The sequence below is a fragment of the Rana temporaria genome, chromosome 4 (genome assembly GCF_905171775.1).
Source record: "Rana temporaria chromosome 4, aRanTem1.1, whole genome shotgun sequence".
Lineage (NCBI taxonomy): Eukaryota > Metazoa > Chordata > Amphibia > Anura > Ranidae > Rana > Rana temporaria.
In genome coordinates this window covers 454,356,522-454,370,383 of record NC_053492.1, presented here as the reverse complement: position 1 = coordinate 454,370,383, position 13,862 = coordinate 454,356,522, and the positions used below count along the sequence as shown (strand labels likewise).

Below are 13,862 nucleotides of genomic sequence, written 5' to 3'. Positions count from 1 at the left end.
AGCCTTTATCCAAAAGGGATAAAATTAATTATTTTACTCAAAATTCTACAAACAATACCCTATAATAACAACGAAAGAAGTTTGTTTGAAATCTTTGAAAATGTATTAAAAAGGAAAAAACTCCCATGTACATATTCTCAGCCACTGCTCAATACTTTGTAGAAGCACCTTTGGAACCAAATTGCCTCAAGTCTTTTTGAGTATGACGCTACAAGCTTGGCACATCTATTTTTGGACAGTTTCTCCCATTCTTCTTTGCAGGACCTTTCAAGTCATTTTCAGATCTCTCCAGAGATGTTTAATCGGGTTCAAGTCTGGGCTCTGGTTGGGCCACTCAAAGACATTCACAGAGTTGTCCTGTAGCCACTCCTTTGTTATGATGGCTGTGTGCTTGGGGCCATTGTCCTGTTGGAAGAGGAACCTTCCACACAGTCTGAGGTCCAGAGCACTTTTTAGCTGGTTCTCATTAAGGATGTCTCTGTACATTGCTGCATTCATCTTTCCCTCAATCCTAACTAGTCTCCCAGTTCCTGCCGGTGAAAAACATTCCCCCACCATGATGCTGCCACCACCATGCTTCACTGTAGGGATGGTATTGGCCAGGTGATGAGCGGAGCCTGGTTTCCTCCATACATGACGCTTGGCATTCAGGCCAAAGAGTTAAATCTTTGCTTCATCAAACCAGAGAATTTTGTTTCTCATGGTCTGAGAGTCCTTCAGGTGCCTTTTGGCAAACTCCAGGTAGGCCTTCGTGTGCCTTTTACTGAGGAGTGGCTGCAGAGATGGTTGCTCTTCTGGAAGGTTCTCCTCTCTCCACAGAGAAATGCTGGAGCTCTGTCAGAGTGACCATCTATTTCTTGGTCACCTCCCTGACTGAGGCCCTTCTCCCCCAATCGCTCAGTTTGGCCGGGCGGCCCACCCTAGAAGGAGGTGGTTCAAAACTTCTTCCATTTATGGATGATGGAGGCCACTGTGCTCATTGGGATCTTCAATTCTGCAGAAATGTGTTTGTACCCTTCCCCAGATCTGTGCCTCACTATAATCCTGTCTCAGAGGTCTACAGACAATTCCTTGGACTTCATGGCTTGGTTTGTGCTCTGAAGCCTCGTACACACGACCGAGGAACTCGACGGGCGAAACACATCGTTTTCCTCGTCGAGTTCCTTGTTAGGCTGTCGAGGAACTCGACAAGGCAAGTTTCTCCTTTCCGTCGAGGAAAAAGAAGACATGCTCTCTTTTTGGCTCGACGGGATCCTCAACAGTTTCCTCGTCGAAAAATGTACACACGACCGGTTTTCTCGGCAAAAAAAAAATCCCAGCAAGTTTCTTGCTGTTTTTTGCCGAGAAACTCGGTCGTGTGTACAAGGCCTTACATGCACTGTTAACTGTGGGACCTTATATAGACAGGTGTGTGCTTTTCCAAATCATGTCCAATTAAGTGAATTTATCACAGGTGGACTCCAATCAAGTTGTAGAAACATCTCAAGGGTGATCAGTGGAAACAGGAGGCGCCTGAGCTCAATTTCGAGTGTCATGGCAAAGGCTGTGAATATTTATGTACATGGGAGTTTTGTCGTTTTTTATTTTTAATACATTTGCAAAGATTTCAAACAAACTTCTTTCACGTTGTCATTATGGGGTATTGTTTGTAGAATTTTGAGGAAAATAAGGGATTGAATCTATTTTGGAATAAGGCTGTAACATAACAAAATGGGGAAAAAGTGAAGCACTGTGAAAACTTTCCGGATGCACTGTACATCCTGCATTTCAGCAAGATTGACACAATAAACGACGTTGTCACGCTAAACATAGATACATAGATCCTTTTATATTTCAGAAAAATTCACTGCAGTATAGCAGCCTGGAGGCGCCTCCAAAAATGTAATTTCTTGCCTGTGTGATTGTCTAACTGATTTTCCCAGAAGTCTGCACTAAGATACAAGTCAGAATTAGTAAGCACAAGACATAGCCAAGACAAGACATGGACAAACAGCTATTCTTCCAGAGCAGAAACAGATAGGGCCAGATTCAGGTAGGAGATACGACGGCGTATCTCCAGATACGCCGTCGTATCTCTGAGTGTGAGGCGTCGTATCTTGGCGCCTGATTCAAAGAATCAGATACGCCAGAATTTGTCTAAGATACGACCAGCGTAAGTCTCCTACGCCGTCGTATCTTAACTGCATATTTACGCTGGCCGCTAGGGGCGTGTATGCTGATTTACGCCTAGAATATGTAAATCAGCTAGATACGCCTATTCACGAATGTACGCCCGGCCGTCGCAGTACAGATACGCCGTTTACGTAAGGCTTTTTCCGGCGTAAAGTTACCCCTGCTATATGAGGCGCAGCCAATGTTAAGTATGGACGTCGGGCCAGCGTTGAATTTTCCGTTGTTTGCGTAAGTCGTTCGCGAATAGGGCTGGGCGTAATTTACGTTCACGTTGAAAGCATTGGCTTTTTGCGGGTTAATTTGGAGCATGCGCACTGGCGGAGCATGCGCACAGACGGCGCATGCGCCGTTCGGAAAAAGCGGCATTTACGTGGGGTCACAATAAATTAACATAAAACACGCCCACATCTTCCACATTTAAATTAGGCGGGCTTACGCCGGCCTATTTACACTACGCCGCCGCAACTTTGCTTTGTGAATACTGCACTTGCCTGTCAAAGTTGCGGAGGCGTAGCGTAAATAGGATACGTTACGCCCGCACACAAATACACGCTCCCTACCTGAATCTACCCCATAATCTGCAACAAAGTTTAGTAAAATCCTTGCAATGTACGTAGATCACCGTGGGAGGATTGTTTTTTTTTCTTAACCACGGGTAGACGTCATATGACGTCATTTACTTTGAGTGAAGATATTTGGATGATGCCTGTGTTCTATCAGATAAGAGAACCCGACAGATCAGCGAACAGAAGTAACGTTCTGTCAGCTGCGCATGCGTTCCACCGCTACCAGGTTTGCAAATTTGACAAAACACCGGCAGTCAGGCGGTGGCAGCGGACATCTTACTACACCCAGCTACGTCTTGAATTTCTGAGTAATTTTAGCAATAAAGCGAGCGTATATAAATAAATCTAGTCTATTGACATCTGTGATGCGGTTTTGATTTTGAAAGAAGCTAAACGCCAGCAGTAGGAAGGTGGCGGAGGCCATGTTGGTACACCCCCCACTGCTCAGCGCTAAACCTTCAGCCTTTCAAAATTAAACATCCGAACAGCATCACAGATGTCAATATACTAGATTTATACTAGATTTATTTATATACACTCACTTTATTGCAAAAATTACTCTGACCGGCACCAACACAAGTAAGGGGCCATTTGGCACTGTATGGTTTTATATTTTTTACAATAAAACGTTATTACTCTATGGCGGTTTCTCTTTCTCATTGTTCGGTTCTGTGACATTGGGAGTCTGGCTGCACTAAAGGATTCTAAGCTGCGCATGGAGATCTGAAGCATTGGGCTTGTGATCAAAAAGCTTCCTTGACCTCTTTTTAAATAAATAGGTCAACACCTTGTGGTAAGGAGCCATCCATTTGAGCACATTTGGGGTGATTCTTTGTCTTGGTGGAGGTGGAGACCCCTATCAGCGGATTATGTTGAACACCAGCTCACATTGAATTTCTACTATTTGACACAGTTACTTTATGAATGAACTTTGTTTTGTAACGGATGTGTTATCATCAATTGTCACTATTTAATTCACAATTTGCACAATTAATGTTGGTTTTGCAATTCACATTTTTAGATATATTTATTTATTCAATTATTTCCTTATTTTTCAAATCTATTAATATAATTAAGTTATCTAGCGCCCCCTACCCTCCATTTTTTACATCATTGATACAGGTCACTGTGTTTTTGGGGAGCAGCTGATTATGAACACTTATGGTTTATAAATTAGTCAATTATTGTTAGTTTGGCGTGAGATTCATACCATTTTTCATATGTACGTAAATTACAGGGTACAGAGGTGCACAGGTGATCATGGACATATGTACGTAGATGATAATGTACAGAGGTGCACAGGTGATCATGGACATATGTACATAGATGATAATGAACAGAGGTGCACAGGTGATCATGGACCTATGTATGTAGATGATAATGTACAGAGGTGCGCAGGTGATCATGGACATATGTACGTAGATGATAATGAACAGAGGTGCACAGGTGATCATGGACCTATGTATGTAGATGATAATGTACAGAGGTGCACAGGTGATCATGCACATATGTACGTAGATGATAATGTACAGAGGTGCACAGGTGATCATGCACATATGTACATAGATGATAATGTACAGAGGTGCACAGGTGATCATGCACATATGTACGTAGATGATAATGTACAGAGGTGCACAGGTGATCATGCACATATGTACGTAGATGATAATGTACAGAGGTGCGCAGGTGATCATGCACATATGTACGTAGATGATAATGTACAGAGGTGCACAGGTGATCATGCACATATGTACGTAGATGATAATGTACAGAGGTGCACAGGTGATCATGCACATATGTACGTAGATGATAATGAACAGAGGTGCACAGGTGATCATGGACCTATGTATGTAGATGATAATGTACAGAGGTGCGCAGGTGATCATGGACATATGTACGTAGATGATAATGTACAGAGGTGCACAGGTGATCATGCACATATGTACATAGATGATAATGTACAGAGGTGCACAGGTGATCATGCACATATGTACGTAGATGATAATGTACAGAGGTGCACAGGTGATCATGCACATATGTACGTAGATGATAATGTACAGAGGTGCGCAGGTGATCATGCACATATGTACGTAGATGATAATGTACAGAGGTGCACAGGTGATCATGCACATATGTACGTAGATGATAATGTACAGAGGTGCACAGGTGATCATGCACATATGTACGTAGATGATAATGAACAGAGGTGCACAGGTGATCATGGACCTATGTATGTAGATGATAATGTACAGAGGTGCGCAGTTGATCATGCACATATGTACGTAGATGATAATGTACAGAGGTGCACAGGTGACCATGGACATATGTACGTAGATGACAAGGTACAGAGGTGCACAGGTGATCATGGACATATGTACGTAGATGATAATGTACAGAGGTGCACAGGTGATCATGGACATATGTACGTAGATGATAATGTACAGAGGTGCACAGGTGATCATGGACATATGTACATAGATGATAATGTACAGAGGTGCACAGGTGATCATGCACATATGTACATAGATGATAATGTACAGAGGTGCACAGGTGATCATGGACATATGTACATAGATGATAATGTACAGAGGTGCACAGGTGATCATGGACTTACATACGTAGATGATAATGAACAGAGGTGCACAGGTGATCACGGACATATGTGTGCAGATAATCATTGGGACATATGATTTTACTGTTACATATGTGGGGACAGGTGTTTTTACTATTTGGGGACATGTGTGTTTTACATTGTGTGTTACTAGGCTGGTGATCAATGTGTAAAGAGCTGTAAAAAACATCTCCTACTCACTGATCACCAGCTGGCTGCAGCGATCCGCTCTACTCTCCTCACTGACAACTAATGTGTGAGGAGAGGCGATCGCCTAGCAACCGGCTCTCTGTTTACATCACATGACGGCTGTGATTGGACACTACCGTCATGTGACACTACCTGCCGATCTGAGATGCGACGTGTCTGGGTAAATAGAGCGCATCGGGATCCCCCTCCTTCTGAGGGACGTTTCTGAATGTCCACTCAGGAGAGAGCGCCCACCCAGCCGTTCAGATGCAGTGGCCGGGTGGGAAGTGGTTAAATGTCTTCATTCATCTGTTCACAATGCTCTTTTCAATGGTGTCATCTTTGTAAACATTCTGTAGCCTTCTGTGGCTGTCTGACAGCCTGCACCCCCTCCTTCATTAACACTTGGTATCCATTATTTACACACCCCCCCCCCCCCCCCGGTACATGCGGCAGTCGGAAATCGTCGGAGAGCGATCCGGGATGAGGGCGCGGCTATTCGTTTCTAGTCGCCCCTTAGCGATCGCTCCCCGGAGCTGAAGAACGGTGAGAGCCGTATGTAAACACATTTTGTAAACGCTATAAATTTTACGCAAACCAATCGATAAACGCTTAATGCGATTTTTTACCAAAAATAGGTAGAAGAATACGTATCGGCCTAAACTGAGGAAATTTGTTTTTATATATGTTTTTGGGGGATATTTATTATTGCATTTTTTTTTTAAATTGTCGCTCTATTTTTGTTTATAGCGCAAAAGATAAAAGATAAAAATACCACCAAAAGAAAGCTCTATTTGTGGGAAAAAAAGGACGTCAATTTTGTTTGGAAGCCACGTCGCACGACCGCGCAATTGTCTGTTAAAGCGACGCAGTGCCGAATCGCAAAACCTGGCCTGGGCATTTAGCTGCCTAAAGGTCCGGGTCTTAAGTGGTTAAAACAACGTTTTGAAAGCCGCGCATGCTCAGACGCAAGTTATGACGCGAGCTTGAATGGAACAGAGTGCCGCCGTATGTGCTGAACGTAACCGCGCTTTGCTAGAGCATTTTGAAAAAACGATGGTGTGTAGGCAACGTCGTTTTTTTTCATGAGAAAAAACAAAGTTTTTTTAAAAGACAAAAAACGACCGTGTGTATGCGGCATTAGAGTCAGTTTTTCTGTCTTTGCCATTGATGAGATTCCTTTTACTTCCTGTCCCACAGACACAACAGGAAGTTAGAGGTCTCTACAAAGTAAGGTGAATTCCCCTCTTAGAAAGCTGTCATCAGGACAGGTGTCCCCATTGGAGAATATACTACAACCTTTTGTTCTGGTGACAACTTGAACGTTTTGATTTCCCATCACTTTCCATCTTGAGGACAATTGAGGCTTGAGGACATAAAGCATAGAGAGGTTAATTCTCCCCAAAGGGGACACAGGCACTAATAAAAATTTAGACAGGGGTTCTAACCCTGCAGATGTTCCTTCTACCTAAGTAGGAGTTCTAGATCACATGTAAAGTAGCTCAGGGAAATGTACTAAGGGCTCAATCACACTAGCAGTTGAGGGGAGGTAAAACCCTGTGGTTGAGCTGTGTTCTCCCCCGATTCCCTTTAGCTGCCTACATTTAGAAACATTGAACTGCAGTTTGCACTGCTTTGACCAATCTTCCAGCAATGCCAGGTCATGTTCCGTGTTAGACATCTCCAGGGATATCAACCCTATTACACACCTTTGTATCATCAGAAAAAAAGACATACCTTGCCCAACAACCTCTACTAATAACTAATTTATTCTAAATGAGTATAGGATACAATAAAAAGCACTGGCACTTAATTGTAAATGCATTCTCCCTTTAGAATAAGTGTTTATGGTATATATGATCACCTTGTATAACTACATAAATGGGCCACATAGTGAACTTGGGGGCACTGTAAATACATCTAAACACAAAAAACAATGGCCCGGATTCACATACATCGGCGCATATTTATGCCGGCGTAGCGTATCTAATATACGCTACGCCGACGCAGTGCAGAGAGGCAAGCACTGGATTCACAAAGCACTTGCTCCCACTCGCTCTTAAAGATACGCTGGGTTTCCTCAACGTAAGCCGGCATAGGTGGAAGTGGGCGTGAGCCATGCTAATGAGGCGTGACCCCATGCAAATGATGGGCCAAGCGTCATAGAAGTACTTAAAATGAACGGCGCATGCGCTGTCCCGTGGCCGCATCCCAGAGCGTAAATATGCACCCACGATACGACGACGTAGGCAAGTTACGTCGGTCGTAGGAAGCCTGTTTTTAGGCGTATCTCAGATTGTGGGCACGGCGCATTGATACGACGGTGCATAGTTATACTTACGCGGCGTATCTCGAGATACGTCGGCGTAAGTGCTTTGTGAATCCGGGCCAATGGGATTCCATAGGTGAAGGAGTGGGTATTACCGCGCTACCAAAGGGAGTGGGGGGGGGGAAAGGGACAATGGGGGTATAGCTGCGGCACTGATGTATCAGACCATAGGATAATAACAAAAAAGAAGGTAGTGCTGCGCAGCACTACCTTCTTTTTTGGGATTCCATAGGTTTTTTGTCTGAACAAGCAATGTGAACACATTCCCATATGGTTAAATAAAATATTTATTGAGAACATGGTATGCAAAACTTTGATACATGTTTTATATACAATGTATTATCTTGGTGTAACACCTCAGAAGACAAGCCAGTTGATATTGGAAATATCCAGGTAAGTACTGTATTTATTGGCGTATAACACTCACTTTTTTACCCTGAAAATAGAGGGTAAACTGTGCATGCGTGTTATACGCAGGGGTCTGTGAAATTTTTTTTCCTAAAACTTCCCTCTTAGGGTTAGGGTGCGTGTTATACGCCTGTGCGTGTTATATGCTGATAAATACGGTACTTATGAAACAGCAATATAATTCAATTGCATGGCGCTTGCTGCTTAAACTGGATATGGGTGTGGTTAAAAACTCAACATGTTTCGCAAATGGCTTCATCAGGAGTGCAAAGGTAACCATACATTTGGAATGTAAGTGTATTGCCGTGGTAAAAGGAAACAAGAACCCATAACCCCATGCAGGGGTCACCAGAGGAGAAAGGAGAAACCTCCAAGTGACCAAGAATGGTAATATTTATAGACATCAGCATTAGTCCAAAATATATACGGTACATAGCTATTGGCACATGTTAAAAGTTTCCAAGAAAAAGGCCACCCTCCAAAAATGATATCCTTACACATGGGCCAAGATATAACCTCCATCAGTATACACCACATCATATCTCTCCTGGACTCAAGTGTTACTTAGAGAAATCACCTATAGAATCCCATTTTTTTTGTCTGTATAGACTTACGGGAGATGATTTACTTAAACTGGAGAGTGCAAAATCTGATGCAGCTGTGCATGGTAGCCAATCAGCTTCTAACTTCTGCCTGTTTAATCAAGCTTTGACAAAAACCTGGAAGCTGATTGGTTTCTGTGCAGAGCTGCACCAGATATTGCACTCCCAGTTTTAGTATATAAACCCCACGGAATTAAGGAAGTGGTGCTTGTAACTACACATCTACAGGGGTTGGACAAAAATATGGAAACACTGCATGATTAGCAGGTGTGAAAGTGACACTATTAGCTAGATTCACGTAGGGCGGCGTATGATTGAGCCGGTGTAGCGTATCGTATTTACGCTACGCCGCCGTAAGTTAGAGAGGCAAGTGTTGTATTCACAAAGCACTTGCGTCCTAAGTTACGGCGGCGTAGCGTAAATGTGCCGGCCTAATCGCGCCTAATTCAAATTGTGAAGAGGTGGGCGTGTTTTATGCAAATGAATCGTGACCCGACGTGATTGACGTTTTTTACAAACGGCGCATGCGCCATCCGTGGACATATCCCAGTGTGCATGCTCAAAATTACGCCGCAAAGACTTATTGGTTTCGACGTGAACGTAAATTACGCCCAGCTCCATTCACGGACGACTTACGCAAACGACGTAAAAATTTCAAAATTCGACGCAGGACCGACGTCCATACTTAACATTGGCTAGGCCAGCTTTTTGTTGGACTAACTTTACGCCTGAAAACGCCTTACGTAAACGGCGTATCTTTACTGCAACGGGCAAGCGTACGTTCGTGAATAGGCGTATCTCGCTGATTTACGCATTCTAGGCGTAAATCAGAGTTTACGCCCCTAGCGGCCGGCCTAAATAGAAAGCTAAGATACGACGGCGTAGGCCGTCGTATCTTAGCTAGATTTAAGTGTATCTCAATTTGAGAATACACTTAAAAATACGACGGCTTAGATTCAGAGTTACGCCGGCGTATCTACTGATACGCCGGCTTAACTCTTTCTGAATCTGTCTATGTGTTTTGCTTTAAAATCGGAAGAAGTGATGTAACATGGGACGGTAGGCGGCATAAGCTCCAAACATACAAAGAACACTAAAGACACCAAACTGGCCTTGTTGGTTTTCACAAATATAAACAATTAACAATTCACCATAACTGTTTTGATCAATACAGTAAATACTTTAAAACTTTTAACACAATCAGTGGTGTGCTCTTCAAATACCCCCCTGGCGACTGGCAAAGACCCCCCTCATCCTCCTGCTTAAATAGGGATCCTGGGAATTTCTAGAATGTTCTGGAGGGCCAGGTGACCTTAAATTACCTATCTTAAAGGCCCCTCCAGAACATTCCCAATCAGCTGACCTTTTTTGATTTATCACAAAAGCCCACCATTAAAATCAATCAATGGGGGCTTGAAACTCCCACCATCCCATGAGGGAAAGGGGGGCCTTAAAACAAGCTATTCCCCCTTTCCTCCCATTCTTTTGAACTCCTGAAGCAAACATTCACAGGCGAGCTGCAATTGTCAAACCATGAGTGACCGATAGTAATGCTGAGAAGCGGAGAGAGTGGTGTAACACCTATAAATCAATGGAAGACTGTAATATGGTGCAATGAACCAAGCTTCACAGTGCTCTCAACCACCGGACATGTTTACATGTAGTGAACACTGTCCCAAGATTACGACCAGGACTGTCTTGTGCCAACGGTAAAGCATGGCGGAGGCGCAATCATGGTTTGGGCAGCCATATCTTGGTATTCTGCAGGCCCCGTTATTACCTTGAAAGGTAGAGTTACTGCCAGTCACTATGTACAAATTTTGGCTGACCATGTGCAGACATTGTTTCCCGAAGACCGTGCCATTTATCGAGACGATAATGCTTCAATTCACACAGCTGGTGTTGTCAAATTGTGGTTTGAAGAGCATGCAGACGAAGTCTCGCACCTTCCTTGGGCCCCACATGTCGCCAGACCTCAGTATCATAAAGCCACTATGGTCAATTTTGGAGAACAAGGTTTGGGCTTGTTTTCCCCCTCTGGCATGTCTGCGAGAACTGGAAAGATTTTTGCATGAAGAGTGGTATTAACTTGGCATATAATTGTTCTAACTGGTTAAGTTCTTAAAGCGGAATTCCACCCAAAAATGGAACTTCCACTTTTTGGAATCCTCCCCCCCTCCGGTGTCACATTTGGCACCTTTCAGGGGGAGGAGGGAGCAGATACCTGTGTAATACAGGTATTTGCTCCCACTTCCTGGCATAGGTGACCTACGCCACATTCGGCACCTACTCTGTCCCTCCAACTGTCTTCTGAGAGACACACAGGTCCCAGAAGACAGGAAGGACCAGTGAGGATGTGCAGCATGACTCGGGCAATGCGCAGTAGGGAACCAGGAAGTGAAGACGCAAGGCTTCACTTCCTGATTCCCTTACCGAAGATGGCGGCGGCAGCACCCGAGAGCCGACATACAGATCGGCTTCGGCTACTGACATCGCGGGCACCCTGTCCATATAATAAAAATCAGCAGCTGCTGTATTTGTACCTGCTGACTTTAAATATATTTTTTTTTGGAGGGAACATCGCTTTAAGTACTACTTGGAATTACTCCATGATTTGGACACCACTTGCCTAACAAATTTTGATCAAACTAATGAGATTGTTTCACCACATTGTACTGAGGTTAAGGCTGTTCCAATTATTGTTTCAAAGCAGGATGATTGTACCCATCTTTTTACGCCACAAAATGTCATTGCGACACATTCATTATATCTCGTCCTTCTCCATTACAATAAAATATTTGAACAAGAAGAGTGGTATCAGATTCCATTATACCCCATCCAAGACTTATATTTGTCAATTCCCAGGAGAATTCAGGCCGTCTTGGATGCCAAAGGAGGTCCAACATCATATTCGGTAGCAATTTCATTCTTTTACCTGGTGCTCCCATATTTTTGTCCAATCCCTGTATGTAGCCTATGAGGCTGTAGGTGAGTGCTATAAATGTAATGCCGCGTACACACGATCATTTTTCGGCATGAAAAAAAAATGACATTTTTAAAAACGTCATTTAAAATGATCATGTGTGGGCTTCACATCGTTTTTCGGCTTCTGAAAAACAACAACAAAAATATTCGAACATGCTGCATTTTTTCATGTCGTTTTTTAAAATGTAAAAAGCGCTCGTTCTGGTAAAACTACCAATCATAATGGAGTAAGCACATTCATCACGCTGTAACAGACAAAAAAGCGCAAATCGTCTTTTACTAACAAGGAATCAGCTAAAAGCAGGTGAAAAAAACTTTGGCCCAGATCCACGAAAAACTTACGGCGGCGTATCTATTGATACACCGCGTAAGTTCTACGATGCGCCGGCGTATCTTTGTTTTGTATTCACAAAACAAGATACGCCTGAATGTGGGCTAGATCCGACTGGCGTACGTCTTAGTATGCCGTTGGATCATAGGTTCATATTTACGCTGGCCGCTGGGTGGCGCTTCCGTTGATTTCTGCGTAGAGTATGCAAATTAGCTAGATACGCAGATTCTCAGAACGTACGTCCTCCCGGTGCATTTTTTTACGTCGTTTGCGTAAGGCTTTTTCCGGCGTATAGTTACCCCTGCTCTATGAGGCGTACGCAATGTTAAGTATGGACGTCGGGCCAGTGTCGAATTTTCCGTCGTTTACGTAAAACGTTCGCGAATAGGGCTTTGCGTAAATTACGTTCACGTCGTCTAGGCATTGAACGGGCGTAATTTAATTTGAAAATTCGACGTGATACTGAGCATGCGCGCGCATGCGCCGTTCTAAAAAAGCGTCATTTACGTGGGGTTATGCTTAGTTTACATAAAACACGCCCCCCTGTTCCTCATTTGATTTAGGCGCGCTTACGCGGCACATTTACGTTACGCCGCCGTAACTTTAGACGCAAGTGCTTTGTGAATACAGCACTTGCCTCTCAAAGTTGCGGCGGCGTAGCGTAACTACGATACGATACGTCCGCTTAATTTTACGATTATCTACGTGGATCTGGTCCTCCCCCTTTAGAGCGCCGTCGTACGTGTTGTACATCACCGCGCTTTTTTCATAATTTTTCAAAAACGATGGTGTGTGGGCAATGTCGTTTTTAATGATGAAGTTGGAAAAACGTCGTTTTTTGAACATGCTGAAAAATTTAAATTATTTTTTGTGCCGAAAAGTGATCGTGTGTACGCGGCATTTACCTATATTTTTGTTTTTAGATAAAATCTGCACAAAGAATACGCTCACAGATAATACACTACAGGTCCTTTTTGCATATTGGCGGCATTAAATCTGCCTACAGGATCACGTTTGACTTTATCGAACATGCACTTATATTATAACTTGATGTAATAAATACTGCAATGGAAAGAATATTGAAAGACTTGGTCATCTATCCAGACCTATTTTAGTGAAGATAATATTATTTAGTTTTATAACTTCAAGTCAAAAGCATTGAAAGTAACACATTTTTTAGTTTTAAATAAATGAAGATCTTTTGGTCAACTGGCTATGAGCAACAATTAGACACTTTTAAATCCTGTGTGTGACGCTAGGAGAAGTCATTACACTCAAGGCAGGAGATGACTATTAAAGCTGAAACCCTATTGAGAAAATGTACTGTAATTAATATCTGTTGCATGCAGGTTTCTTAATGACAACAAAAATCTACAACGCTTTCATAATGATGCCTTAAAGGGAGCTACTGGACCAAATCGTCTGTAAGTACAATAATCATTTCTCTCTTTTCTTGTCACTTCAAGACATATATTAATAATTCTTAAATGATTTCTTCATTTTTCTTTATGCATAGAATGCATAATCACTTTCATTACAGGCCTATATTAGTAATATTGGACTTTACAGGTGCCAAAAAAACAGATAAGAACTATTGTTTGATTTACAGTCAGGGCCGCCATCAGGGGGGGTACAGGCAGTACACCTGTAAGGGGCCCCGGGGTCCCCA

The 13,862-nt window shown here is 43.1% G+C and overlaps 1 protein-coding gene across 2 annotated transcripts in view; it reads left to right on the top strand.

The window, feature by feature from the left end:
• Nucleotides 1-13,862, top strand: part of LHCGR (luteinizing hormone/choriogonadotropin receptor) — a 230,749-nt gene that overhangs the window by 171,138 nt on the left and 45,749 nt on the right. For both annotated transcript variants that reach the window (XM_040351597.1, XM_040351598.1), the window contains one exon: nucleotides 13,543-13,617. In XM_040351597.1, coding sequence (XP_040207531.1) covers nucleotides 13,543-13,617 — 75 coding nt within the window. The remainder of the gene's footprint in view (nucleotides 1-13,542; nucleotides 13,618-13,862) is intronic.